The sequence below is a fragment of the Pelophylax lessonae genome (assembly GCF_965119305.1).
Source record: "Pelophylax lessonae genome assembly, chromosome: 1".
Lineage (NCBI taxonomy): Eukaryota > Metazoa > Chordata > Amphibia > Anura > Ranidae > Pelophylax > Pelophylax lessonae.
In genome coordinates, this window is record NC_138768.1 from 353,476,310 (window position 1) to 353,504,157 (window position 27,848).

Consider the following 27,848-nt stretch of genomic DNA (forward strand, 5'->3'; position numbering starts at 1 on the left):
TGCTTACTAACGTGTGGGGGGGTGACTGAGTGAGCCAGGGACAGATCGGATGTTCAGCTATGCTGAACACTCCATTCTGTCACTTCCTTGTCACTTAGGCGGGCGGATCTCCAAACTGGATTCCCCGACGATGGGGGCAGAGCAGCGGCGATCGCCTCCGCTCCTCCCCTGGACCGACTCCCGCTGTGAATGAAAACAGCGGGAGAGCGCCGCCTACAGGGGGAGGAGTCCAGCGACGTAGGTTGTTTTCACCTCTTCCTCCGCCGGAGCCGTGAGCGTCTAGCACAACACCTTACGTCATGGTTGCCATGACAGTGGTGGCTGCAGAGTCCAGCATGACAGTGCACGAGCGGCCTACGTGGCATGCCGTGATTGGCCCCAGGACGTGTTGCCTGGCAACGGAGACGCTGTGTCCCACTGCCAGTGTGAGGAGATCGGTGCATTATCGGTGATGTGCCCGATCGGCATTGTTATACCAAACATTAATACACCCACTGGGGGACCCTCATAAATGCACACAGTCCCTTGCAAAAGTATTCACACCCCCTTGGCATTATTCATGTTTTGTTGCCTCACAACCTGAAATTAACATGGATTGTTTGAGGATTTGCATCATTTAATTTATGGAACATGCCCACACCTTTGAAGATGTTTTGTTTTTTATATTGTGAAGCAAACAACAAATGGGACAAAATATCAGAAAAAGTCAATGTGCATAACTATTCACCCCCCTAAAGTCAACACTTTGTAGACCCACCTTTTGTGGCAATCGCAGTGCCAAGTCGCTTTTGATAAGTCTCTATGAGCTTGCCACATCTTACCACCGGGGTTTTTGCCCATTCCTCCATGCAAAACTGCTCCAGCTCCTTCAAGTTTAATGGTTTGCGCTTATGAACAGCAATCTTTAGGTCTGACCACAGATTTTTCTATTGGATTGTGGTCTGGGCTTTGACTAGGCCATTCCAACACATTTCCCCTTAAATCACTCAAGTGTTGTTTTAGCGAGTGTTTGGGGTCATTGTCCTGCTGGAAGGTTAACCTCTGCCTAGCCTCAAATCACGCACAGAGTGGTAAAGATTTCAAGAATATTCCTGTATTTAGCACCATCCATCTTCCCCTCAACTCTGACCAGTTTCCCAGTCCCGACTGCTGAAAAATATCCCCACAGCATGATGCTGCCAACACCATGTTTCACTGCAGGGATGGTGTTCTTTGGGTGATGTGTTGGGTTTGTGCCAGACATAGCATTTTCTTTGATGGCTGAAAAGTTCAATTTTAGTCTCCTCAGACCAGAGCACCTTCCTCCATACATTTTGGGAGTCTCCCACATGCCTTTTCGCAAACTCAAAACGTGCCATTTTGTTTTTTGCTGAAAGTAATGACTTTCTTCTGGCTACTCAGCCATAAAGCCCAACTCTATGGAGCGTACGGCTTATTGTCCTCCTATGTACAGATACTCCAGTCTCTGCTGTGGAACTCTGCAGCTCCTCTAGGGTTACCTTAGGTCTCTGTGCTGACTCTCTGATTCATGCCCTCCTTGCCCGGTCCGTGAGTTTTGATGGGCGGCCGTTTCTTGGCAGGTTTGCTGTTGTGCCATGTTCTTTCCCTTTGGTTATGACAGATTTAATGGTGCTGTATATGTAATGACAGATCATGTGACCCTTAGATTGCACACAGGTGGACATCATTTCACTAATTATGTGACTTATAAAGGTAATTGGTTGCACCAGAGCTTTTTATGGGCTTTATAACAAAGGGAGTGAATACATACGCACATGCTAATTTTCTGTTTTCTATTTCTAAAAAATAGTTTTATGTATATATTTTTCTCATTTCACTTCACCAACTTAGACTATTGTGTTCTGATCCATCACATAAAATTCAGATTAACACAACATTGAACTTAAGGCTATAATGTAACAAAATAGGTAAATAGTCAAGGGGGGTGAATACTTTTGCAAGGCACTGTATCTATTCATATGTGATCAATATATTGATCACAGTTTAAACAAGTATTTGATTAAATGGCCATAGGCGGGAACATGACGTCTGAGGGGGAGGGGGGGTGGCGGCACAATTTTTCCATTGCTTTGATTGGTGGTTTTACCACATATATTCTTTGCTCACTGTTAACACTATCACATGCCTGCCGAACGGGTCCTGTGTGAACTCCGAAACGTTGCACCTATCTTAATGTAATCTATTTGCATTAAAAAAAGTTTCCTTGGACTGCTGTGCATGATCCTTGCTGTGCTGGCGAATGTGTTTGTATCCGTGATCGATCCAGTGTCCAGCTGGTGATCACTGCAGCACCCACAACTGATGTGCCTATATCCAGGAAGGTGTGCAATGCAAATATGAATTATTCCAACTTTTATGTAAAACTGCACTAGAGGCACCGGATCACTTTTACAGGACTCTGAAGGTGCTGTTTCCATTCCCCCCAACTACCTTGAGCCTCCCAGTAACTTTTACAGGACTCTGAAGATGTTGCATTGTGCAAATATTGTACAACGAATAATTGCCACTATTTTATTCTATAGGGACTCTGGTTTCAGAAAATATATAATTGTTTGTGGGTTTTAGATAATTTTCTAATAAACAATGCTAATTTAAAATGTGTGCAAAATTTAAACTATGCAGGAGAAAAGTGGATAATGAACTACAAGAAACGTATTTTGAAGTACAAAATGTTTGTTATTGTTAATATGTATTATTATTATTCACGTGTGTTACTTTATATGACTTTTTTGTTTTTGAAATGTTCAGTTGTATGTATGTTCAAGAGCTTACCTGCAAAATTTGTCAGAGTCTCCAGGCAGTCATAATGTACCATGATTTGCAAGAATAAAATATTCCACAAAAAAAAAACAAGGTTTTGATATATTAAGTTCATGATACAAAAAAAGTCTTAACAATTGTTAAATTTAATATAGCACTGAGAATAAAATTGCAAGAAGGCAAGTATTAAGAATAATAATAATAATCTGCCTGACCATAAAGTGCTTTTGTAATTTTTCCTCTTAAAGGATTATAGAATCACAATATTGAAATGACCCCAGGTACATTACCAAATGTTAATGCAGTTACAGAAAGCACCCTGCCTGCCTGTCAATCAGATGGCTGTTTTTCTACACCTGCTGACATTATTAGTGCATCCCAATATTTTCATAATGATCCAGCACAAGTACAGCACATACTATTATATACATTATTTTAATCATAGTAATTCTCTAGCATATTACAAAAAAGGTTGTGCGGTTTTCTGTATGTGGTTCCTTGGTGTGTTTTTGAGCTGCAAGAGGAGACCTCTGAACTGTAACTCTGTAACAAAAGGCTAACAATGTCACCTTTTTAAAGTTTCAGTCCCTTTATTCTATTCTTATTTTTAACAACTGTTGTAATTATTCAGTAAGAATGTGCTATTTACATTTTTACGTTGGACCGATTTACATTTTTGTGGTGCATCGATGTGTATTACGTTAAGGCAGCCCATTGAAATAAATGAGCTGCTAACATACCGTAATGTGCCAAAAAACAAACATACACAATTTTTGGCAATGCAACACACTACTGGATGCATTGCCTTAGTGCATTGGGGGTACCATTCAAAATGAATGGCCCCGCAATGCATGTAACATAGGTTGACATGTATTTCTGTAACACAATGGGCCCTTATAATGACTCTGTCATGAGAAAAGTATGAAGCCTGCTGCTGATGTCCTTTCCTTTATGAATATTAGTTCCCTGGCTGTTATACCGATGTTTTGGCTTCCATGCTTTTAGAGTCTGTTGCTTGGAACAAGTATAGGGAAAAGGATTTCTGATACTCATTTACAGGAGGCTTGTTCCAGGTCTATGATATAAAAGTATGGATGCCAGACACAACACAACAAGGCAACAAACATTTTCAAAAGAGCAATGGCAGCCTTACACTTTCTCATGACAGAGCTGTAGAATGACTTGTGCACCACCCCCCCAAAGCTTATAATGGTGGCCAGGGAAGGCACACCCACACTGGAATATCGGAACCTCTCCCCACTTTGCTGCCATGGCACATTATGCTAAAGGTAATCCTTGATAACACAGCCTTTTCATCAGTCCACGTCCGCTCTAAAGGAGGGTCTTACATCTTACCCTCTAACACACCTTGTATTTCTGAAACTATTTGTGAAACGTCCTTCTCCACATTTACAGCCATGAAATGTTCAGGTGCTGCTGGAGGCTCCAGCGTGTCAAACTGTGATGCTAACAATTCCACCGGCATGAAATGTCCTGTTCGTTTCTGAATCCTCTCTGAGATCAGTTTCCGTGAACCCTGTAAGTGGATGAAAAATATATCTGAATCCAGGTTTTCTTGCTGCTGTCTGTCAGATGTACATAGGTTTGTCCCAGTGGCCAGTGTTTCCCTGTAGGCTTTCTTCAGTGCAGAGCATGCCAACACCACATGATGACCACGGGCTTCATCACTAAGGGGAAAACAGAACACCAACATGACCATCAATCTCATCCGTTTTGTCCTTACACTTTTAGTAAACTGCTATTGTCTGGAAATCTTTGCTTATGGCCCCGTTCACACGGGGTGATTAGCTCTGTGCCCCATGCAGGGCGGTCTTCTGCCAACACAGGTGCTACGTTCTTCTACGTGCCGCCACCTCAATTTAATCTATTGGGACACATGCATGAACAGAGCTGATGTTTTCTTATATGAGACGCTGCTGTGGTTCTCCCTCATGCACACAGGGTGAGTTCAGGGACCCTCATGCACTCACATGTCATATAGAGACACAGCAGCTCTGTCCATGCAACTGCATGTCCCAATGGACTAAAATAGGATCCCCGGCATGGGGATGCATGCAGCACCCGTGCATCTCCGTGCCGGTAAAAAGATAGCTCTGCAAGTGGCACGGAGCTAATCCCCCCATTTGTTTAATATGTGGGGGGGTCTTAAAGTGATCCTGTCAAGAGAGAAGTACGGGGCTCACAAAGCTGATCTTCTGAGAATCCTAGTTTCCTGGGTGACATGCTGATCCTCTGGCTTCAAAGCTTACTGACCTTGAATTTGCAAATCAGACAGAAGCCAGGAAACCAGCAAAATCTATGGCAGTTTCTGTATCTCATGATAGCTGTCTATTAGTTATTTTCTTTCTTTTGTAGGTTGCAGTGGCCAAAAGAACAAGGTATACAAAGCGAGTGCAGAACAGTGTGTATCAAAGTTTTTTTTTTTTTATATTAGTTTCACTAATTAATAATAATCATCTGTGTAACCAGTCACAAACACTGCAAAGGTCATGCTCAGATAAGTGATAAGCCCCTCTGATTGTAGTTCCCTGCCAAGCTGTTTAAAGTGAGCCAAAGGTCTAGACAAGCAATAACCTTCACTTCCTTATTATTCTAAGGCTGGCCATACATTATACAATGTTCTTATTCAGTTTCCTTTAGATTTACTTTCAACTATGTAGTGCAAGGGCCTGTCTGATTGCATACAAATTGGAAATGGTTTAGGTGTGACCTCCTTTTATATGGTTTTGGTATATCTAAAGAAAAATTGTACAATAAAATTGTATATAGTGTATGGCCAGCCTAAGACTGCATTCACACCTGGGCGTTTTGCCACGATTCTGCCCACGATTTCAAAACGCTCTTGTAAAATGATAAATCGTACAATGCAAATTTTAGATGCTATCCGTTTTAATGGCACCTAAAAACGCAGTGCGGTTATGCTGCGATTGCTGCGTGATAAATTGCACTAGAAACACGACAAACTGCATCGCGTGAAGCTGGTCACCCAAAAGTAGCACCGGAACTTCTTTTTGGGCGACACTTCATAAATGTGGTTTGGCGTGATTACTCCACTTGAAAGCTGCATCTTTCAAAATAGAATTGAGGCTGCAAAGATTTTTGAAATCCAAGTTCCATCACTTTTTAGATGGGGAAGACTTTGCTTAAAGTATATCCAGAGCCAACCCTTTTTTTTGCTGTTTTTCCTTTATTTAAATTGAGTCCAGTGATTAGACAAAAGATTTTTTCCTGTAACTCATTATTTCACAGGGGGCTGCTGAGTAAAATCAGGTTTTTATTTACTCCGTTTTTTTATTATTTGGTTTAGCTTGACTGCTTATGACAAAAATAATATCGGTTTAGGGCGTACTAACCCTTTAAAAACGACATCTGTCCAGCCACATGTAGCAATATATTGCTTATATCACATAACCCTGCCTGGACTTCTAGCTCAAATACCTATGGGATATTTCCTGTTCTCTACAGCATAAACACAATTAAATAAAGAGCAATCACAGAGCACTGAACACTGTAACAAGTGTTACGCTCGGCCAGAAATGAGCTTTCCTTTATGGTCACTGATTATTTCTTTGTAGAGCAATTGTGCATGAGTGCTTCATTAATCATTCCTACAGTGATCAAAACAAAATATTTTAAATTTACAGTATTTGATCACATTAAGGAAAGTAGCACAATTAAAAATAATAATTTTATTAGGTTAGGTAAGTCTCATATTTCACTTTTTACCAAGGCAGCCATCTGCTTTTGTATGGCTTTCATCAGTTGCCCTGAAAACAAATGCTTATATCAGATGTGTCTTTATCTGTTTATTCATACTTTCCCATAATGTATTACAGATGGTGCTACATGCAGATTCAATACACTTTTCCTTAAAGTGTAACTATAGTAAAAAAAAAAAAAAAAATTATATTATATATATATGATGCACTCAGTCGAGTCGCTAGCTTTAACACAGCAGTGATGTTTTTTCTAAATCTCCTCTTGTAATAGGACATGCTTTCCAGCAAAAGGGACAATTCAATTTAAAGCAAGTCCCAGTCTCAGTGGCTGTTAATCATCCAGTGTGGGGGGGGGGGTTGATTTCAGCAGATTGAGAATAGCAAAGACAGAACATTAAGTCCTGCAGAATTGGGAGATAGTGGGGAGATAAAGCAGAAATGGGCAGGATCACCAGGTATTCAAGCTCTCCATACACAGGATGAACAAAAAAAAATCTAACAGGATCCCCCATCCACATTAAACAAATGCAGACAGATGAATCTCCCAATATGGCTATTGTCAGGCAGGAGGATGCCAACAGGGGAACCTGTAGACAGGATCAACAGGTATTTAGGCTTGCTATACACAGGCTCCACTAAAAAATATCTAACAAAATCCTCCATCCACACTAAACCTTGCAGATAGATGAATCTCCCTCTGTGGCTATTGTCAGCTGTGAGGGTGCCAGAGTGATAATTAGGCCTCAAACAACAAACTAGATCGCTGCTCCATCAAGAGGCATGCTCAACTCTTCAAGGTATACATATTGATAAATATTGTCAGGGAAGGGAAAATTACATGCCAAAAAAACAAAGGAAAAATGCACCTACAAAGGCTACCGGTTTAAATACAAAATTGTATTTATTGGACATACATTTGACAATCGACAATGGCTAAAATGGGAAACGCCTTCCCCACATATACCCCTTGAGGAATATTCTCCTCTCCACCTTGGTAAAACCGATGTTGATCCTCCTCCCCTTACCCTGGCCCCCCACTCAACACAACCCACCCCACTCCTTATCTTTGCCATTGTTTCTTGGCGTATGTATGTCCAATAACTAATATTTTGTATTGAAAATCGGTAGCATTTGTAGGTGCATTTTTCCTTTGGTGTTTTTTTGGCATGTATATTTTGGAAGCACCTCCCTTTATGCATTAGAGTATGGGCACCCTTTTCATAGCACTTTGAGGATCCATAGTTGTGGGTTTTTCTCTTCAAGGGAAAATTACAGCCTGTTCTCCAGCTAATACAATACGATACGATTCAGCAGATATCAGCAATTTTTGCAGAGCTTACCCACCTGGTTATCAGGTTATGCAACTCACAAAGCCAAGGCTGTCTGTCCTGCGAATGGTACGTAAAAACATTACTGTAGGTTAAAATACATACATACACAGCTACTGCATATCTTGATTTCACATTATGATCAGTGATCCCAGTATGCTCGCTAGAAGTGTGACATCAAAGCCATAGCATAGCTGCCAGATTAAATTCTACCCAGAATGGAGTTACAAAAGACATGAGAGCTGAACCATTTTCTCCCTTTAAACAGGGCATACAGGGATCCAAATCCGGCTGGTACAGCAGGGAACGGCCAAATTTCGATCCATGCATGGCCACTGCAGTTAAACAGCAAGTACAGGAATGGGGTTCTGTATGCCAGTGCTTCTGTACACACAAATATTCATCTCAGATAACCAATAATACTTTTGCTTATGCAGAGAGCTGTAAAAAAAAAAAACTACAGCTGTAGCTTATATCTATCTGTGACTGGATAATTATTCTAGCTTGTCCGGTCTCTTTTCCCCCTTGCCCAGTAGTGTCTGTGAGTAGCTCACGAACAGATAAGGCCCGTACACACGTAGCGATTGTCGGCCGTAAATATTCGGCCACCGACCGATCGGCCGATTGTCGGCTTGTTAGTATGATGCTTCCGACAACCGACTGCGACTTTTCGGCCGAACAGAATCTGGTGTGCATGCTTTAAAATTTTTGTTGGCCAACACCAGAACGGCCGATTGTTCCTCAGTCAGTACAGAATTCGGCCGACAATCAGCAGATGAGCAAGACTGGGCATGCTCAGAGAAGAAAAAACACACAGAAAGTTAACCATTACATGATATCACTTCTGCAGTCGGCTTTTGTTGGCCGACAAAATTCGTCTGCAGTCTTTAGCACTTTTCAACCGACAGGACAGCACCGGACAAAAGACGGCCGATCGTTCGGCCGACATTCGGTACGTGTGTACGGGGCTATAATCTCCATTGATCTAACCGCAAATAGTGTCTAAACATCACACAAAAATTCTAAAACCCATTCTTATTTTACATCCCCCCCCCCACCCATTTAGTAACCATCTCCTGGATTTTTACAATGGGATGGCTTTGGCCTCTAATGCAGCAGAATTACCTTTTCTGAAGGGAAGCCTGCAAATACCAATCACAGGGCAATATTAGAACAGTATCTTTTTTGGAGGAGGGACTGCTGGATATCATCTTGCCAGAGCCCTAAACAGCAGTGTGGCAGACTCTTCAGGCCATGGGAACATGGCAAAGGGAGTGGAGACCACTGTCTATTTATCAATGCTGGTATTCTATGGTATGATTTTGTTTGTAGTTTTCAACATCTGTTCATTTTCTGATTTTGAGGATACTGGAAGAGCCAAGCTTGACAAGGCCTCTCCAAGTCACTCTTGGACTGGTCAATAAGGCTATTTTGGGAAGCAGTTTTCATTAAACAATTGTGCTTTTTCTTTCCATTAAATACTCCATCCTAGGGAGTTGGGTGTTCACTTAAAAAAAAAAAATGATTATTTTACACTTTGTTAAACTTAATTTCAAACAGCACAGCTGGAAGCTTGGTGCAGCCATATTATTTATGGAAATTTCTAGGAGAAAGAAGGCAGAGAAGAGGAACATCTGAAACTTCTCCCAGGAATTGATTTAAGTCCAGAGTATTGCTTACAGACATTTCTTTCCAAGTATTTTTCTTTGAAGAAGAGCAGTACTTGTCAGATATGATAAAAATGAGTGATAGGTTTGCCAGCTCAATCTAATATGCGTTGGGAACCCCGGAGGAGATGTCACTATCAGTCAGCATTTATCAGCGGCCAGCTATCACCTCAGCTAACAGTTTAGTCAAGATGTATTGCAGGATGCTGCTGACTTGCCGGGGAAGACAGATGATTATGTAGGTGAATGTGCAGCACTGACACTTAGGTCACTAAAAACGCATTCAAACAGTAAATCACAATAGAAATGTATGTAAAGCAATCACAGACATATGTGAACAGAAATGGACAGTGCCTTTTTTTTTTTTTTGGAGGGGGGGGGGGGGGACAAGGAATGCAGTATTTTTTTAAAAGAAAGCTTTATATTTAGCAAAAAAAAATCTGACTACACTGGCAGCATGTTTTTATTGGGCCTGTGGCTCACTGAGACTAGAAGCAGCCAGGCAACTTGCATTTTTAGATGGCTATCTACAACTGCATGTAATTCTATATACATTAATGTCCTTTAATTAAAGTGAAACTTTACCCATAACAACTTGATTAAAAAAAAAAAAAAATGTTCTTTACCAAGGAGCATACATGCCACATTATTAATTATGCTACCAATATTAGCATATTCTGTAAATTGCCTCCAGCATTGTTACTGTTTCTTCTTGCTGGAGGCTGACATTTTACTGAAGCCCAGAGCACCTGAACGGTTTCAAAAATTTGTTACATTCCTGGAATTGCTAACGGTCACCTTTGCATGTGTCCTCTACCAAACTGTCACACCATCAAATGTCTGGTGTCATAACTGATCACATGTGCAGTATCATGCTAAGTTGCAGATCAAAGAGAAGCAGCTTCCTTTAATGTAAAGGATAGGAGGGCTTAATTCCACTTTAACCACTTAAGCCCCGGAAGATTTTACCCCCTTCCTGACCAGGGGGTTTTTTGCGATTTTTTACTGCGTGACTTTAACGGACAATTGCGCTGTACCTAAACAAATTTCACGTCCTTTTTTTCCCACAAACAGAGCTTTCTTTTGGTGCGATTTTTTGATCATGCGCTATAGACAAAAAAAAGAGCGTAAATTTTGCAAAAATAACAATATTTTTCCCTTTTTTTATATGAAATTCCCCCCCAAAAAAATGTAAAAATCAAAATTTTTTAACATTTTCGGCCAATTTGTTTTATGCTACATATGTTTGGTTAAAAAAAAAAAATCGCAAAAAGCGTATTTTGATTGGTTTGCGCAAAAGTTATCGCGTTTACTAACAAAGGGAAAGATTTTTGTCATTTTTGGTGTTTTTTTAACGAGTAATGGCGGCGATCTGTGTTTTTTTTTTTGCGGTACTGCGACATTGCGGCGGACAGATCGGACCCTTGACTGACATTTTTGACACTTTTGGGGGTACGAGTGACATTACTGCAGTAATCAGTGCTATATATATGCACTGTTACTGCAAAAATGACACTGGTAGGGAAGGGGTTAACTGTATTGGAGAGGGAGGGGTTAAGTGTGTCCTAGGGGCGTGATTCTAACTGTAGTGGGACATGGCTATTGGTGTAAATACAGAGATCAACGGTTCTACATAGTAGAACCGTCTGATCTGCATTTTTACACAGGGGAGAATGACAGGCGGCTTGTTTACATAAGCCGCCCGCCTTTCTCCCGCTCTACCGACGATCGTAGTGTGACCGGCGGACATCGGGTCCGCCGGTCACACGCCCGCACTCCTCTGTGAACGAGCCTAGGCGGGTGCACGCCTCAGCGGGCGCGCGCTCGCCCGCTATTGGCTCAAAACCCGGTGACAGGCTAGCGACGTAGATCTACGTCACTCTGCCTGGCCGGGGCTGACTGCCGCAGTAAATATACTGTGCGCAGTCGGCAAGTGGTTAAGGCTGTCAGCAGATCGGCCTCTACAAATTTTGCAGAGCAACTAAGTATTTGCAGTGTGAAACAGTGTACAGTATTACTGGATTTTAAACAGTATAGGCCCTTACTGTATTTTTAATGTTTTACAAAGCTATACCTGCAAAAGGGCCCAGCCTGAACCAATAGCAGAACTTCACACTTGTGCAACTTAAAAATCGTGCAATTTCCATTGTGACTTTACAGTGTGACTTAATGCAACCTGAATTTGACTTTGATGCAATTTTGATGCGACTTTGGATGAGGGCAACTTATGCTCTGACCAATGTGATTGTTTTGTTTGTGCTCTATAAAGTCACTAGATATGTGCAGAACAGAACAATTAATTTAGTTTTTTTCTTCATCTAACTATTCTTCAATCTAACATTCCAAATTTTCTGAACGATTAATCGACTGATCCAAATTCTGTGTGAAGAATAGCTGGTTAAGGAGCATGCCGGAAAGCCAGCCGCCGTGTCCTTAACAACTGTTGATTTATCTGTCAGCGGGCTTCCCCACGGACAGCTGAATGTAAACAAAAGAATGTCGGCAATGAAAAATAAAGGAAAAAAAAAAAAAACTGCGTACCTATCCATACTAGGCCCTAGTATAAAATTTTAAGGGGAACCTCACAAAAAAAAAAAAAAAAAAAAAAGGCATGGGGGTCACCTCCAAAATACATACCATACCCATTCACATGGAGGGGGTGGGGGGTCAGGATCCAAATTGCGATAACCCCCACGCCCGCAGGCCCCCACAACCACCAGACAGGGTTATGGGAAGGAGGCCCTTATCCCCATCAACATTGGAACAAGGTGCTTTGGGGGGGGGGGGGGGGGGGGACAGCAGAGCCATTGTTGAGGGCATGTGGACTGGTATGGTTCAGGACCACCGCTCGTTATGCGCCTTTGCTGACCTGATGGGCTGCATGCTCAGATAAGGGTCTAGTATGGATTTTGGAGTGGTCACGCCTTTTTTTTTTTTTAAAAAATAAATACATTTGTGAGGGTTCCCCTTAATATCTATACCAGACCCAAAGGGCCTGGTATGGATGGGGGGGGGGCCACGCTGTTTTTTTAAAGTCACATGTATATCATGCAGGTGTGACTTTTGAGGGTTTCCATTGAAGTCTATGGTTCTCAAGTCAAATGAAAGTATGACCAAAGTACTGCAGGAACTACTTTAACCACTTCAGCTACAAAAAGTTTACCCCCTTCATGACTAGGTCATTTTTTGCGATATGGCACTGCGTTAGTTTAACTGACAATTGTGCGGTCATGCAACGCTGTATCTAAACAAAACTTATGTCTTTTTTTACCCACAAATAGAGCTTTCTTTTGGTAGTATTTGCTCACCTCTGTGGTTTTTATTTTTTGCGCTATAAACAAAAAAACGGTGACAAATTGAAAAAAAAACAAAAAAAAAAAAAACAATATTTTTTACTTTCTATCCAATAAATAAATGTAAAAAAAAAATCGAATTTCTTTACCAATTTAGGCCAATATGTATTCTACTACATGTTTTTGGTAAAGAGAATCCCAATAAGCATCTATTGATTGGTTTGTGCAAAAGTTATAGCGTCTACAAACTATTTTTTTTTTTTACTAGTAATGGCAGTGATCAGCGACTTATAGCAGGACTGCGATATTGTGGCGGACAGACGGGACACTGACACTTTTTTGGGGGAACAGTGACACTAATACAATGATCAGTGCTAAAAATATGCACTGCACTAATGATACTGGCAGGGAAGGGGTTAACATCAGGGGCGATCAAAGGGTTAAATGTGTGCCTGACCAGTGCTTTACAACTGTGGGGGAGATTGGTGCCTCTGCTTAGAAGAGACACAGGATCCATGTCTTCTGTAGTGATAGAAAGACGATCTGACTTGTTTACCTAGGCAGGCAGAACACAGTTCTGCCTGCATACAGATCCATCTGCAGGTGCCAGCAGACACTGAGTCCGCCGTACCTGCCAATCAGCTCCCACTGTGTCTAAAAACTGCCCCAAACCTATAAGTGCAGAATCACGGACCTAGTATGTGATCCTGTGCAGAAGAGCTGCCTTGCCGCTGTATATCTACAGTATACGGTCAGCAAGCGGTTAAAGTTGCTGCAACTTTAAAGTGTTTGGGAAACAGTTTATTAAGCCCCGGTTCACACTTATGCAATGCGGGAAGGCTGCGAATCCGCAGCCTGTTCCCACATCGCAAACGCACCCCCGGCAGTTCACACTGCCATATGCGATACGCTAGGGGTGTTAATGTAATCTTAACGACACCCCCAGTTTGATCGCATATCGCAATGCGATCTTGCAGTTCGCACAGGATCGGATCGCACAAGTGTGAACCGCTGTGCGATCCGATCCTGATGCGGCTGCAAAAAAGGGTCCTGTGCGTGTTTGCTGCGGGTGCGGTGCGAATTTAGCCATACAAAGTGTATGGCTAAACTTGCACCGCACAGCCGATCGCATGTAATGAAGGAGCAGTGCGCTCCGACATTACATGCGAACGCCACAGCCGCACAAATGTGAACCGGCTGTAAAAAACAAAAAAACAAACAAAAAACAAACATGTTATACATACCTGCTCTGTGCAGTGGTTTTGCACAGAGCAGCTCCCATATTCCTCTTCTCTGGTCCCCTGCTGGCGCTCTGGGCCCCCCTCCCCATAGCAAGCCGTTTGTTGTGGGGGCACTCGTGCGTGCTTTTTCCTGAGCCTCCTCACTGGCTGTGATTGACAGCAGTGGGAGCAAATGACTCCTGCTGCTGCATCTCAGCCAATCAGGAAAGAGAGATCGGGGAGAGTCTCAGGTCTCATGAACATCGCTAGATCGAGATCGAGCTTAGGTAGGTATTAGGGGGGCTGAGGCGGGAATGCATGAAGGTAAAAAAACCTTCAGCCTTTACAACCACTTTAAGTTGCACAGACATGAACGGTACTCATTGGGAAATGTGGGGTGCGGCTTGTCATGCGACTTTGGTGTCCAAAGTCACCATGCGACTTTGGTGTCCAAAGTCGCACAAGTGTGAATGGGGCCTTAAGTTCCACTTTAAGCAAAGTAATCATACACAGTTTAGGTTTGTATATGAAAAAAATATGCGAACAGCCTTTTGAATGCATTGTAAGGATGGCTGTAACTTTTGCAAAAACAAGATGATTTGCAACGTCCCCTCCTGCTCCTTGTAATGACAGCTGAGCAGCTTCTCAGGTGCATTGGTTGACATTACAAGACAGCCGACCGTCGGCTATGGACGCCCGTACCGGGGTGATGCCTCTAGCTGCAGGCATCACTCCGGTACAGCACTTCCTGGAATATCGGCAATATCGGTAACCTCAGGGGCCGGTTCCGATATATCAGGGAAAGTGCATATCGGCCCCTGATATATCGGCATTGCCAATAATTGGTCGATCCCTAATGCAAATACTGACCACAGCCCCCTCATGCAAGCATAACCTACTACTGAACTGACTAGAAGCCCAGAGGAATTTGTGGTCAATTTTGGCCTAATAGATCACTCAAGATTTTTTAAATTCTATGACTCTCTGAAGATAAATAAAAGTATAAGAGCAGCCACCTGGAGCATGCTTTCTCTATGAAGTTGGGTCCACTTGACAAGATAAGTTGAGATTGTACAATTAAAAGGTGCACTTACACTATGACAAGAACTGTGTCTGAGTACAATTTCCTCCTTGTTGGTGTGTGTTTAGTTAGTGTGTGTTTACACTGGGATTGAAAAGGAAGCATTCATGAACATCATCACCTCTGCCAGCCAGATCACATTGAGTGATCTATAGAGAGTTCTGTGCTCAGGCACCGTTTGCACTCACACTGAAGTGAACTGCACCAGACCACCACTGTGTGCCTCATGCACACAGGGCGTTTTTGCAGCTGCTTTTAGGAGCGTCAGATGTTTTTTTTTTATTTTGCAGCTTAAAAACGCCCCTCCATGCTATTCTATGGCCTCATGCACACACAGGCTTTTAGGAGCTCCAAGTGGCATAGGCGTTTTTAAGCTGCAAAAAAAAACCCCAGGGCCAGCCCGTTCCGAGGACAAGCGTTACAACTGTAAAAACGCGTGACGCGCCTAAACGTTCCTAAACGCTGTATATCAGCTTTTAGCCACGTCAGGCGTTTTTAAGAAGGAAAAATGTAATTTGTCACTGTAATTAGAGGAAAACCATGAAATTCATGCTTACTTTACCCAAAAATTCTTTGCTCAGCCATGTGGTTGTGAGAGGAGAGGAAGAGGACAGGGAAGATGGCTGCTGATGTCCCCCAAGCAGAAATATCGGCAGTGGAGGTACATCCAGAACTGTGGGATTGATCGCATCCCTTCTATGACGACCGGATAAGGAAGGTGAAAAAATGGATGGACATAAGTTCTGCACTGACACCAGACTGGGACCGTATGAGCAATGCAGCAAAAAGAGAGAAATTTTCATTAATTGCATGATACCTTTGCTGTGTCGTGTTAATGCGTAATAACCCTTCTTTTCGACTTTCTGTAGGCAAAAATTTACAGCGACGCTGTAAGTCACTCCATGAACGTGTGAGGAGGGATTTGATGGAGGAGGGGGAAGGCCCAGAATATTTGCGCACCAGCTCCTCAAAAAAAGCCACATTTGTTCCACAACCATTTGGCTTACCTCCGCCAAGCCATGATCGACAACAATAGAGAGTATGTTTTTTTTCCCCCCTCACATATATTCCCCTTTGTGCATTGTTCTAAGTCCTCAAGTTAAAGGGGGTCCTTTAACATGGGCTTTCCGCCCCCGCAGTCTGTTTTGCTCAGCGGGGATCAATCCGCTGAGCAGGCGGATGACAGGTCTGTCTCCACCTACTTTGCAGAGACTAAGCTGTCAGATCCCCGTTCTCCTCTATTGGAGATCAGATGAAAAACGGACCATCTGTCCATTTTTATCTGATCCTATTTGATCCTCCAGACGGATGGAAAATAGGGTTTCCATCCATATGGATTTCACAAACCGGATCGGATCGGATACCAGCAGGTGTCAGCGGACATGTCCCCACTGACATCCGCCGCTCCATAGGGGTGCATGGAGCATCCAATCAAGTCCACTTGAAACAAAAAAAAAAGGTTACCTATTCTGCAGGCATTTTTACATTTTTAGGCAAGGAGATTGTTTTATTCTCTTCAGGACAACATCCAACATCGTAGATGAAAGAGTGCATACGGAGGAGGCAGTGGAAGCGCCGTTGGAAGATGTACCCAGCAGTGCCACTCACAGCACTGACCTTGCATCCCCCCATCAACCGAGTGTGGGAAGTGTGATGGAAGATTCCACATTTTAGGTAACTGTCTGTCTGTCTGTCTATGTGCCAATCTGAACATTTTAATTTTTTTTCCAGGAATCCAGGGACCTGGATGTGTCTTCAAGCAGCCACAGTCATGGCGAGGTGCGTGGCCGTGACCGTGTGCGTGGCCTCAATCAGCCTCAGAGGGGTGGCGGTTTCAGTAGTGAAAGTGAGGACAGGGTACTAGCGTTCCTGCAGGAAGTGCGGCAGGAGAGGCGCAGTGTGAATGCTTTCATGGATCCTGGCAACCCACCCGTCTGCTTCTTGCGCAGTTCATATCATATCCTGGAGGACATTGGGAGAGACCAGGAGAAGCATTGTATGAATCGCATGTAAGGTATTGCAATGCAATACCAAAATGCTAAATTAAGCAGTGGGCCACCCCCAAGCGATCCATACAATGATTTTCAGGATCTCCTAATGGCCTCCGGGGACCTCAGCAGCGCTAGCACCCCCTCTCAATATCAGCCCCCTAGAGGCCAGTCGCCACCTACCCAGTCTCAGACCTCCTTTTATCCCTCCCCCCCCCCTTTGCACTCCTCTGTTGAATTTCATCCTCCTTTTCAACAACCTGCTCATCCCCATTTCTACCCAGATCCCACACCTCCCTCATTTCAAGGATCCCCCTACCACCATGATTGTGGGCATGAACGCCTGCCCCAGGCCACCCACTCACACCCTGAATTAACTTTACCCTGTCCCCAATCCCCACGTGCAAGCCATGGTGGCAAATCTTCCTCCACCAATCAGCAGCTGTGATTCTTTCCATTTTTTTAAAAAATGACTAATAAAAAGTAATAAAATTATATTTTGTAGATCTTTTTTTTTTTTTTTAGATATGGTGCACGTCAGCAGTAATTAAATATTCTATGTATGTTAGCATACGGGTAGCATACGCTTGCCTCATGCAGAAGAAAATTACTCTTTTTCCTCTGCCTGGGGCAAACGTAGGCACAGCCTAACAAGGGGTAGCAATACTTTTTCAAAGCACTGTAAATTAGCATCACATCTCATTCTCATATGGCTACAATATATGAAATGTGTTTACCTGATCATTTAATGGGATCCCTTTTCCCATCTTCAGTTTATTGTTAGGTGGATGGTAATCATCTGCATCATAGAATTTCCACCTTAGCTACAATAAAACAAGCAGCATGCTTTAAAATTGTCATTATAGACAATGGGTCTCTTATAGCTAATGACATTAGTAAGGGTAATGCTTGAGGACGTTGAAACTAAAATCACTGCACCATGCATTGCATACTACTGACCTCAGAATCCTGCATTACACACTACCAACCCCTGAACTTTGCAATATTTACTCCTGATCGCTGCACTGTGCGTTACATACTACTGACCCCTATACTCTGGTAAATATTACTGATCTCAGAGTTACTTAGGCCTGACCACTGTGCTTTGCATTTTATACTACTGACCTCTAAGCTATTTACTCCTGACCCCTGCACTCTGCATTACCTACTACTGACCTCAAAGCTTTGCATTACTTACCACTAACCTCTGAACTCTTCAAACTCTCCTTAGTTTTTAATAAAGCATTGCTAGGTAATGTCCTTAAAAAAAAGTAAAGTACACTCTAGTGAACTTTTAGCTCTTCCATGTTGTTCAGATAGCTCTCCATCTTTTCCAGGGTTGCCTACCCCTGGCTTATAAAAACCAGGTAAACATGTAACAGGTAAACATGTAAAAATAAATTTGAAGGCTCCATGCACACTAGCATTTTTTAAACACTCAAAAAAGCAAGGAAAACGCTGGATGAAAAATGCTGATAATAGTAATTCTGTGCTAGCTTGTAGTAGCGTTTTAGAAGTTTATGGGAATATTAGCGTTTTTACAGTACTTGAAGAAAGAAAAAAAAAAAAAAAAACACTCGAAAAAAGCTGTTAGGAGCATTTTAGTAGTGTTTAGGAGCATTTAACGTTTTATTTTCTTCTGCATAAACACTCCTAAAAAAATAAAAAAAATAACACGTGCTAATAGCCCGATGTAGTGTGCATGAACACATGGAATAACACTATTTAGCTTCTAGGAACAGAAAAAATTCTAATAACAGCTTCTAGGAGCTTAAAAAAATGCTAGTGTGCATGGAGCCTAAATATCACCATGCATGCCAGAGAGCAATAATTCTAGGGCCATCATTCATGGTTAAAGTGTTACTAAACCCAGAACCTGTATTTACTATATCTGGTCTACCACAGTACACAGAACATGGCAATGCAAAACTGCAATACCTTTTCTCATCAGCAGTTAGAGCAGTCTTGTGACTTTTATCAGTGTCTGGCCAAGCACTGGTTAAATCTTGTAGGGGGAGATTTATTCTCCTCTTGACTGTCCTATGAGGTTGCATGACCCCTGACTTTCTCTCTGGACAGTGCTGATTGGCCCTGTGCTAATCACATGCACCCTCCCAAGAAAAAAACTTTATAGTAATACACACCAAACTGAGCATGTGCAAAGTGCCTCCTAGGACAGAGGACAAGGGTGGCCTTTAACCACTTTACCTCCGGCCACTGTGCTGCTACTGTGGCACAGTGGCTCGTTATCGTCCAGCGACGTAGACCTACGTCGCTGGACTCCTCCCCCTGTAGGCGCGCTCCCGCTGTTTTCATTCACAGCGGGAGTCGGGCCAGGGGAGGAGCGGCGGCGAACGCCGCCGCTCTTCCCCGATCGTCGGGGAATCTAGTTTGGAGATCCTCCCGCCTGTGTAAACAGAGCGGGCGGATCTCCTAAATGATAGGGAGTGACAGATCGGAGTGTTCAGCATAGCTGAACATCCGATCTGTCCCTGGCTCACTCAGTCACCTCCCCCCCCCACACGTTAGTAAGCACCAGGCATACATTAACCCCTCCCTCTCCAATAAAATTAACCCCTTCCCTGCCAGTGTCATTTTTACAGTAACAGTGCATATATATAGCACTGATTACTGCAGTAATGTCACTGGTACCCCCAAAAGTGTCAAAAATGTCAGTCAAGGGTCCGATCTGTCCGCCGCAATGTCGCAGTCCCGCAAAAAAAAAAATAAATAAAAAAAAAAAAAAAAAAAAAAAAAAAAAAAAAAAAATCGCAGATCGCCGCCATTACTCGTTAAAAAAAAAAAAAAAAACACCAAAAATCACAGAAATCTTTCCCTTAGTTAGTAAACGCAATAACTTTTGCGCAAACCAATCAAAATATGCTTATTATGATTTTTTTTTACCAAACCAAAACATAGGTAGCAGAAAACAAATTGGCCAAAAATTTTTTAAAAATTTGATTTTTACATATTTTTTGGGAGGAATTTCATATACAAAAATGTTAAAAATATTGTTATTTTTTAAAATAAACGCTTTTTTTTTGTTTATAGCGCAAAAAGTAAATATCGCACAGGTGATCAAATACCACCAAAAGAAAGCTCTATTTGTGGTAAAAAAAAGGATGTAAATTTCGTTTGGGTACGGCGTCGCACGACCGCGCAATTGTCAGTTAAATTCGCACAGCGCCGAATCGCAAAAAGTGGCCTGGACGTAAGACAGCAAAATCCTCCGGTGGTAAAGTGGTTAACAAGGGTGGCCCCCCCAGATCCCGGACCCCCTCCCTATGTGAATGGGTATGGGGTACACTGTACCCCTACCCATTCACCCCATAAAAGGCAGTGTATGTAAATAACGACAGGAGACGTTTTGGAAAGTTTATTAAAAATCTTCATCCGGTCTTCTCCCTCTCCGCTCTTCTGCCCTCGGCTCTTCTTCCTCTGATCCTCTTCAGACGATGTCCCCGGTGATTATGCCGGTCTCCAGTCTCTGCAGCTTGTTATATAGCCATTGTGGGCGTGACCGCCAGGTGACATCAGGAGACCCCGCCCCCTCATGTCACAGATGACGTCATCTGTGCCATCAAGGGGTGGGGTCTCCTGATGACGCCATTGGGCGGCCACGCCCACAATGGCTATATAACAAGCTGCAGAGACCGGAGACCGGCATAATCACCGGAGACATCGTCAGAGGAGGACCGGTGGAAGAAGAAGAGCCGAGGGCAAAAGAGCAGAAGAGAGAAAAGCAAAAGAGCAGAAGGGCGGAGAGGGAGAAGACCAGAGCGGAGAAGACCGGATGAAGATTTTTAATAAACTTTCCAAAACGTCTCCTGTCGTTATTTACATACACTGTCTTTTATGGGGTGAATGGGTAGGGGTACAGTGTACCCCATACCCATTCACATAGGGAGGGGGTCCAGGATCTGGGGGGCCACCCTTGTTAAATGGGGCTTCCAGATACCAAGAAGACCCCTGCCCGCAGACCCCCACAACCACCGGCCAGGGTTGTGGGGATGAGGCCCTTGTCCTCATCAACATGGGGGCAAGGTGCTTTGGGGTGGGGGGTGCAGAGCTCCCCCTGCCCCATAGCACCAACACCCCCCCATGTTAAGGGCATGTGGCCTGGTATGGTCCAGGGGGGGTGGAGCCGCTCGCTCGTCCCCTCCCCCTTCCTGCCCTACCGGGCTGCATGCTCGGATAAGGGTCTGGCATGGATTTGGGGGGGGACCCCACGCCGTTTTTTTGGCGTGGGGCTACCCTCAAATTCCATACCAGACCCGAAGGACCTGGTTTGGAACCTGGGGGGGACCCCCACGCAGTCTTTTTCCCCATTTTTGGCGTGGAGCTCCCCCTCAAGATTCTCACAGCGCAAGTCGCACCGCAAGTCGGATCATCCCGATCCGACTTGCAATGCGCCTTCCATTCAAATCAATAGGCTCCCATAGGGAACCATTGATTTTGAATGGAGGCAGAAAAAACGCTGCTAAAAGCAATGTGGCCAAACATGCAATAACGCTAATGGAAAAAGCTACTGAAAGCACGTTTAACAGCTGCTTTTTCCCGGCGTCAGAACAAGCTTTGCAGCACGTTTTTTCTAACGTCCCGTGTACATGGAGCCTAAATGTTTTTTTTTTTTAAATCCATACTTCTCTTTCAAAATGTCATCTATGAATTGTGTATTTCTATATTACCCAATACACAATAGACCGATTGCACTGTTTAGTTCGGTTTTTCCAATGTACTTTGAGAATACATAATAAACGTACCTTATTTGCCAGTTGGGATCCTACTTCAGTTCTGTAAAAAAATCAAATGTGAAGGGACAATGATGTAGACAGGTCATTGATGTCTGAACCTATAAACAGGCAATGTAAAGGATATTGAAGGACTGACAACTATCATAAGTGACCCAAGTACTCTATGCAAGTCATAGAGATCTTAAAGAATCCTGTAATTGGCTAATAAAAAAACTATTCAGTTTTCTCCCTCCCTCAAATACCCTTACCCTTCCATTCCTGTCACATCCTTTCCCTCTCAACCCAAGAACCCAAGACCTTAGACTGCTGCAGGAGGGAAGAGGACACTGGGGGGACCAGTCTAGTAGTGCGGAGATGCGGGTAATTAAATCTTTGTTATGCCGCCTAGACCTAAACAAGTAGTTTACGAGATCATTTTTACGTTTCTTGGAGTTGGGCTTTAAAGTGTATTTACTTTTTTGAACTTTTGCATAGAGTAGGGAAGAATATGATGGTCTTTCAAGTTTATATTACTTTATATGTTAGGTAGATTTACCCTTTTTATTTGTACTGGCGATCATTGTCACAGAGAGAAGGTAATGAAAAATACAAATTTTTAGAGTTGTGACCAGATTGAGAGGTGATTGAGAGGGGAAATCTCCCAATGGGAACTTCACCTGTTCCTGTGACAGCTTTCTATGGGGAATGCACCTTACTTTGCAGATATTTTCTCTTACCTTCTATTAGCATACAGTTAGCTCTTCGGTAACTTTGCTGGTTCAGCCAGTCTTGGACAAGTTAGCAGTTTGAAATCTACTCCAGTTGTAGATTATTCTCCTTATAGTGGAATGATTAACTGCAAATCTTTTTTAAATCCCTTGCCAGACACATGGGCATCTCAACCTTTGTGCTGAGGGAATTGAACAGCTCACATCAATAGTAAAGAGAACACCAAGCCCTAGATATCTGAATTTTAAATAAGGCAGGTTCCACCTACGCACTCCCTAAAGGCCCGTACACACGTACCGATCGTCGGCATACAAACGTCGGTGGACGAAGGATCTGCCGATTGTACGCGTGTTAGTATGGTGCCTCCGACAGATGTCTGCGCACAATCCGCGGACAAAAGTCTTTCTTGCAAACATGAAAATATTTGTATGCCGACACCAGAACGGACGATTGTTCGCCTGTCAGTACACAATTCGGCCGACAGACCGCAGATTTGCAAGACTGGGCATGCTCAGAAAATAGAAAACACAGGGAAAGTTAACCATTACATGACATCACTTCTGCAGTCGGCGGACAAAATTCTTGTGCTGTCCTTGTGCTGTCTTTGCACTTTTCAGCAGACACCGACATCCCGGGGAGAAAAGAGGAACATTTGTAAGCCGACCATCGGTACGTGTGTACGGGGCTTTAGGCTAGGTTCACACTATTGTGCGAGATTTAAACCTGTTACCGCAGTCACAACCAAAACGCACTGCTCTTTAGAAATGCGCGGGGCTGCTATTTATTCTTAATGGCACCCTCACTCACTAAAAAAACGCAGCACATTTGCAGGTGCAGGAACTGCCGGGAAATCACATGGTGCAAAATCACCATACAGATTCCAAAGTGGTACAGAGATCTTTTTCCTGCATGCAACGCAGGCACAGCAGCCCATTCCGTGCCTGCACAAACTAGGTGTGAACCTAGCCTAAGGAAGTTTTAATCATTGGCACCAAATTCTTATTTCATTTCACTTCATATTAAGTGGTGGTAAAAATAGGGGTATATTTACTTTTTCCACATAACACAGAATTGTGCTCCCCATCTTTGGTAGCTTTGGAAGGAATTGTGCCCCAAGCCTTCCTGTCATTGGGAGAAATTGTGCCCCCATCTTTGATATCATTGGGAGATACTGTGCCCCTTCACTGCTGTCAGTGGGGGGGGGGGGGGGGATTAGGTCCCATTGTTGGCATCAGTGGATGCTATTAGTGCCCCAAGGGCTGGATAAAAGCAAGCAAGGGGCTGCATCTCGCCCCCGGGCCGGATTTTGGAGACCACTGATTTAAATCCATAAAATGAATACATACTGTCAAGTTTTATGTGCCATTCGTTCATGTATGTTGCCTTATCTGTAGGCACTATTTAAATTAAGATCTAATGTTTGTCTTATAAAAAATGTTGAACAAATTAACAATTTCCTTGGACTGTAATAGGGATGAATTTGAGCGTGCTTGGATTCTAGTCTGAACCCACTTGAGTGAGCCTGTCAGAAAGCGGTCATTGTACTGGGCCAATCATCTGAGGCTAGTGCATTTCCCACCCTGCAGTGGTGTATACATATGTTGCTGCGGGGTAGGGAATGCCCGACTTGCCAAAGCTCATTTCCAGGGTGGTCTTAAGCCAGCCATACATGGATTAAAATTTGGCTGGTTTGACAGGTACTGGCCAAATATCTTTCCATGCATTGGCACTGTGGCTGCACAGAAGTCAATCTACTGATAGACTTCTGTACAACCACCCTGTCAGATTTTCCCTGCTTGATCAGCACTGAAGGCTATATCCTACAACACTGATTAGTGGCTGTCAGAATACAATGCTCAGCAGGGATGATTCCCCTATTCACATCGAGTGTATGGATTGGGGGATACAATTTTGTTTTTTATTGTGAAAGGCGATGGGGGGGGCTGAAGGTACTGATGTGAAGCGGGGGCGGGGGCTAGTGGCTCTAATGTGAATGTGAATGGGAAATGGAAACTCTAATGTGAAAGAGAAAGAAAGACTGTTAAAGAGAAGCTCCAGTTGTATTTGTGTTTATTAAAAGTCAGCATCTATAAAAAGTTGAGCTGCTGACTTTTAATAAACACACACTCGCCTGTCGCAGGATCCAACAATGTGCTTACTCAAACTGTCACTTCTCTCCCTCTCTTCTCCCCGGCATTTCAACTGTGGGCACCAGGCTGACAACTTGTGGCTTCACAGCCGGGTGCACACTGCAAATGCGCAAGTCGCACTGTGCCTGCTGACATGAACCAGAAGACTGCCTAGGCTATAAGAAGATTGCCAAGACCCTGAAACTGAGCTGCAGCACGGTGGCCAAGACCATACAGTGGTTTAACAGGACAGGTTCCGCTCAGAATAGGCCTTGCCATGGTCGACCAAAGAAGTTGAGTGCACATGCTTAGCATCATATCCAGAGGGTGTCTTTGGGAAATAGATGTATGAGTGCTGCCAGCATTGCTGGAGAGGTTGAAGGGGTGGGGAGTCAGCCTGTCTGTGCTCTGACCATACACCACATCGAATTGGTCTGCATGGCTGTTGTCCCAGAAGGAAGCCTCTTCTAAAGATGATGCACAAGAAAGTCTGCAAACAGTTTGCTGAAGACAAGTAGACTAAGGACATGGATTACTGAAACCATGTCTTGTGGTCTGATGAGACCAAGGTAAACCTTTTTGGTTCAGATGGTGTCAAGCGTGTGTGGCGGCAACCAGGTGAGGAGTACAAAGACAAGTGTGTCTTGCCTACAGTCAAGCATGGTGGGGAGAGTGGCATGGTCTGGGGTTGCATGAGTGCTGCCGGCACTGGGGAGCTAAAGTTCATTGAGGGAACCATAATTGCCAACATGTACTGTGACATACTGAAGCAGGGCATGATCCCCTCCCTTCGGAGACTGGGCCGCAGGGCAGTATTCCAACATGATAACGGCCCCAAACACACCTTCAAGATAACCACTGCCTTTAACATCCACCAGCTCTGTGATGTCATCATGGAGGAATGGAAGAGGACTCCAGTGACAACCTGTGAAGCTCTGGTGAACTCCATGCCCAAGAGGGTTAAGGCAGTGGCCACAAAAAATATTGACACTTTGGGCCCAATTTGGACACAGGCGTGTACTCACTTTTGTTGTCAGCGGTTTAGACATTAATGGCTGTGATCCCTGCTGAGCAGGCAGATGACAGCTCCGCCTCCGCTCTGTGTGCGGAGAGGGAGGTGTCAGAGCCCTGCTGCTCTCTATGGGGAGATCAGATGAGAACGGACCGCCTATCCACTCTCATCCGATCCTATCCGATCTGATCCGCTGGATGGATGGAAAATAGGTTTTCCATCCGTCCAGATTTCACGGACAGGATCGGATGCGGATGTCAGTGGACAGGTCACCGCTGACATCCGCTGCCCCATAGGGATGCATGGAAGATCCGATCAGATCCGCCTAAAAAACTGACAGGCGGATCTGATCGGATTGTTCGTGTGAAAGGGGCCTCATTGTATGTAGCAGGATACATATTGGCCTAAATTGATTAAAAATTGTCAGTTAAAACGACGCAGTGCCTTATCGCAAAAAATGGCCTGGTCATTAAGGTGGTAAAACCTTTTCGGGGGTGAAGCGGGCAAGGAGTAGGGACAGGATATGGGGGGGGGGGTGTACTGAGGACTCTGATGTGAAAGGGGGATGGACAGGGGGGACTCTGGTGCGAAGAGGGGTGCTGAGCACTTGGATATGATGGAAGGTGGGGATTTTGATGTCTGAAAGTGTGATGTAGTAGAGGACCTCATGTTCCATATTCTGAAAGGATGCCATAAACGACAAGAGGTTGAGAAACACCAGGGTCCATGTGTTGTGTATGTGCAGTATAAAGTGTGAGACCATTGCATAATACAACCAAAGCCACACTCTGCACTATTGCATAGCATTTCCCTATGACACTTACTTCACCTCCTATGTATGATCTCCTCACTATTATACAGCACAGCTTCTCTCCTAATGTAAGCACACTGCTCCCCCCTCCTCCTCTATGTTACAGCTCTGACCCGTGTACTGCTAGACCCCTCACAGCTCATGTACACACACACTATACATACTTCCCACAGCCGCTCACTCCCATTATCACCACTATCATTGTGCCCTCGGGCTCAGTCCGCTCTGCAACCAGGAAGTCTGCTGCAATCTATATTGTGTCTTCTGTTAGTAGTAGAGCACCCCTGCCGGCTTCATCAGGTACTGCACAAGAGCACGCCCCTGCTACTAACTTCTCCAGCCTTTAGCGTTTGTATAACAAAATTAAAAGTCATCTGTTCCATAGGTAAATCCTATTTTGGTCAAATATTATTCTGTTATAATAGATACTGTATACATATGTTTAATGCATTGTAAAATACTAATGCCAACTATTACTTCACTAATGTTGTATTTAAAAAAACCTTTTCAATACACGTTTTTAAAAAAAAAAAAAATTAAAAGTCATCAGCTACTAATACTGCAGCTGCTGACTTTTAACCACTTCAGCCCACAGAAGGTTTTACCCTCCCCCCCCCTCCTCCTGACCAAACATTTTTTTGTGATTCGGCACTGCGTTGCTTTAACTAACAATTGCACGGTCGTGCGACGCTGTACCCCAATAAAATTGATGTCCCCCCCCCCCCCCCACAAATAGAGCTTTCTTTTGGAGGCATTTGATCACCTGTGCAATTTTTATTTTTTGCGTTATAAACAAAAAAAGCGACAATTCTAAAAAAACAAAAAAATATATTTTTTACTTTCTGCTATATAACATTCCCAATAAAAAAAAAAAAAAAAAATTAAAAATCAATTTTTTTGATCATATTAGGCCAATTTATATTTTGCTACAAATTTTTGGTACTGTCCACTGTACACAATTTGTATTCTACTACATATTTTTGGTACTGTCTACTGTACCCAATTTGTATTAGGCCAGTTTGTATTCTGCTACATATTTTTGGTACTGTACACTGTACCCAAATAAAATTGATGTCCCTTTTTTCCCCACAAATAGAGCTTTCTTTTGTTGGTATTTGATCACCTCTGCGGATTTTATTTTTTTGCGCTAAAAACAAAGGAGGACCGACAATTTTGAAAAAAAAAATATATATATATATTTTTTTTACTTTCTGCTGTTAAACCTATTCAATATTAAAAAAAATGTAAAAAAATCAAATTTCTTTTATCAATGTAGGCCAATATGTATTCTTTTTTTTTTTAATAATAACATTTTTATTGATTTTAAAAGAATACA

The 27,848-nt window shown here is 43.3% G+C and overlaps 1 protein-coding gene across 1 annotated transcript; it reads right to left on the reverse strand.

The window, feature by feature from the left end:
- Positions 1–3,980: 3,980 nt before the first annotated feature.
- IDNK (IDNK gluconokinase) lies at positions 3,981–26,745 on the reverse strand. Its single transcript, XM_082244242.1, has 5 exons — positions 26,677–26,745; positions 21,862–21,892; positions 17,836–17,922; positions 7,866–7,909; positions 3,981–4,469 (listed from the first exon to the last, which is right to left on the reverse strand). Exons 1-5 carry the CDS (start codon positions 26,712–26,714, stop codon positions 4,127–4,129), a joined length of 543 nt encoding a protein of 180 aa, XP_082100368.1. The 5' UTR covers positions 26,715–26,745; the 3' UTR covers positions 3,981–4,126.
- Between the last annotated feature and the right edge of the window lie 1,103 nt (positions 26,746–27,848).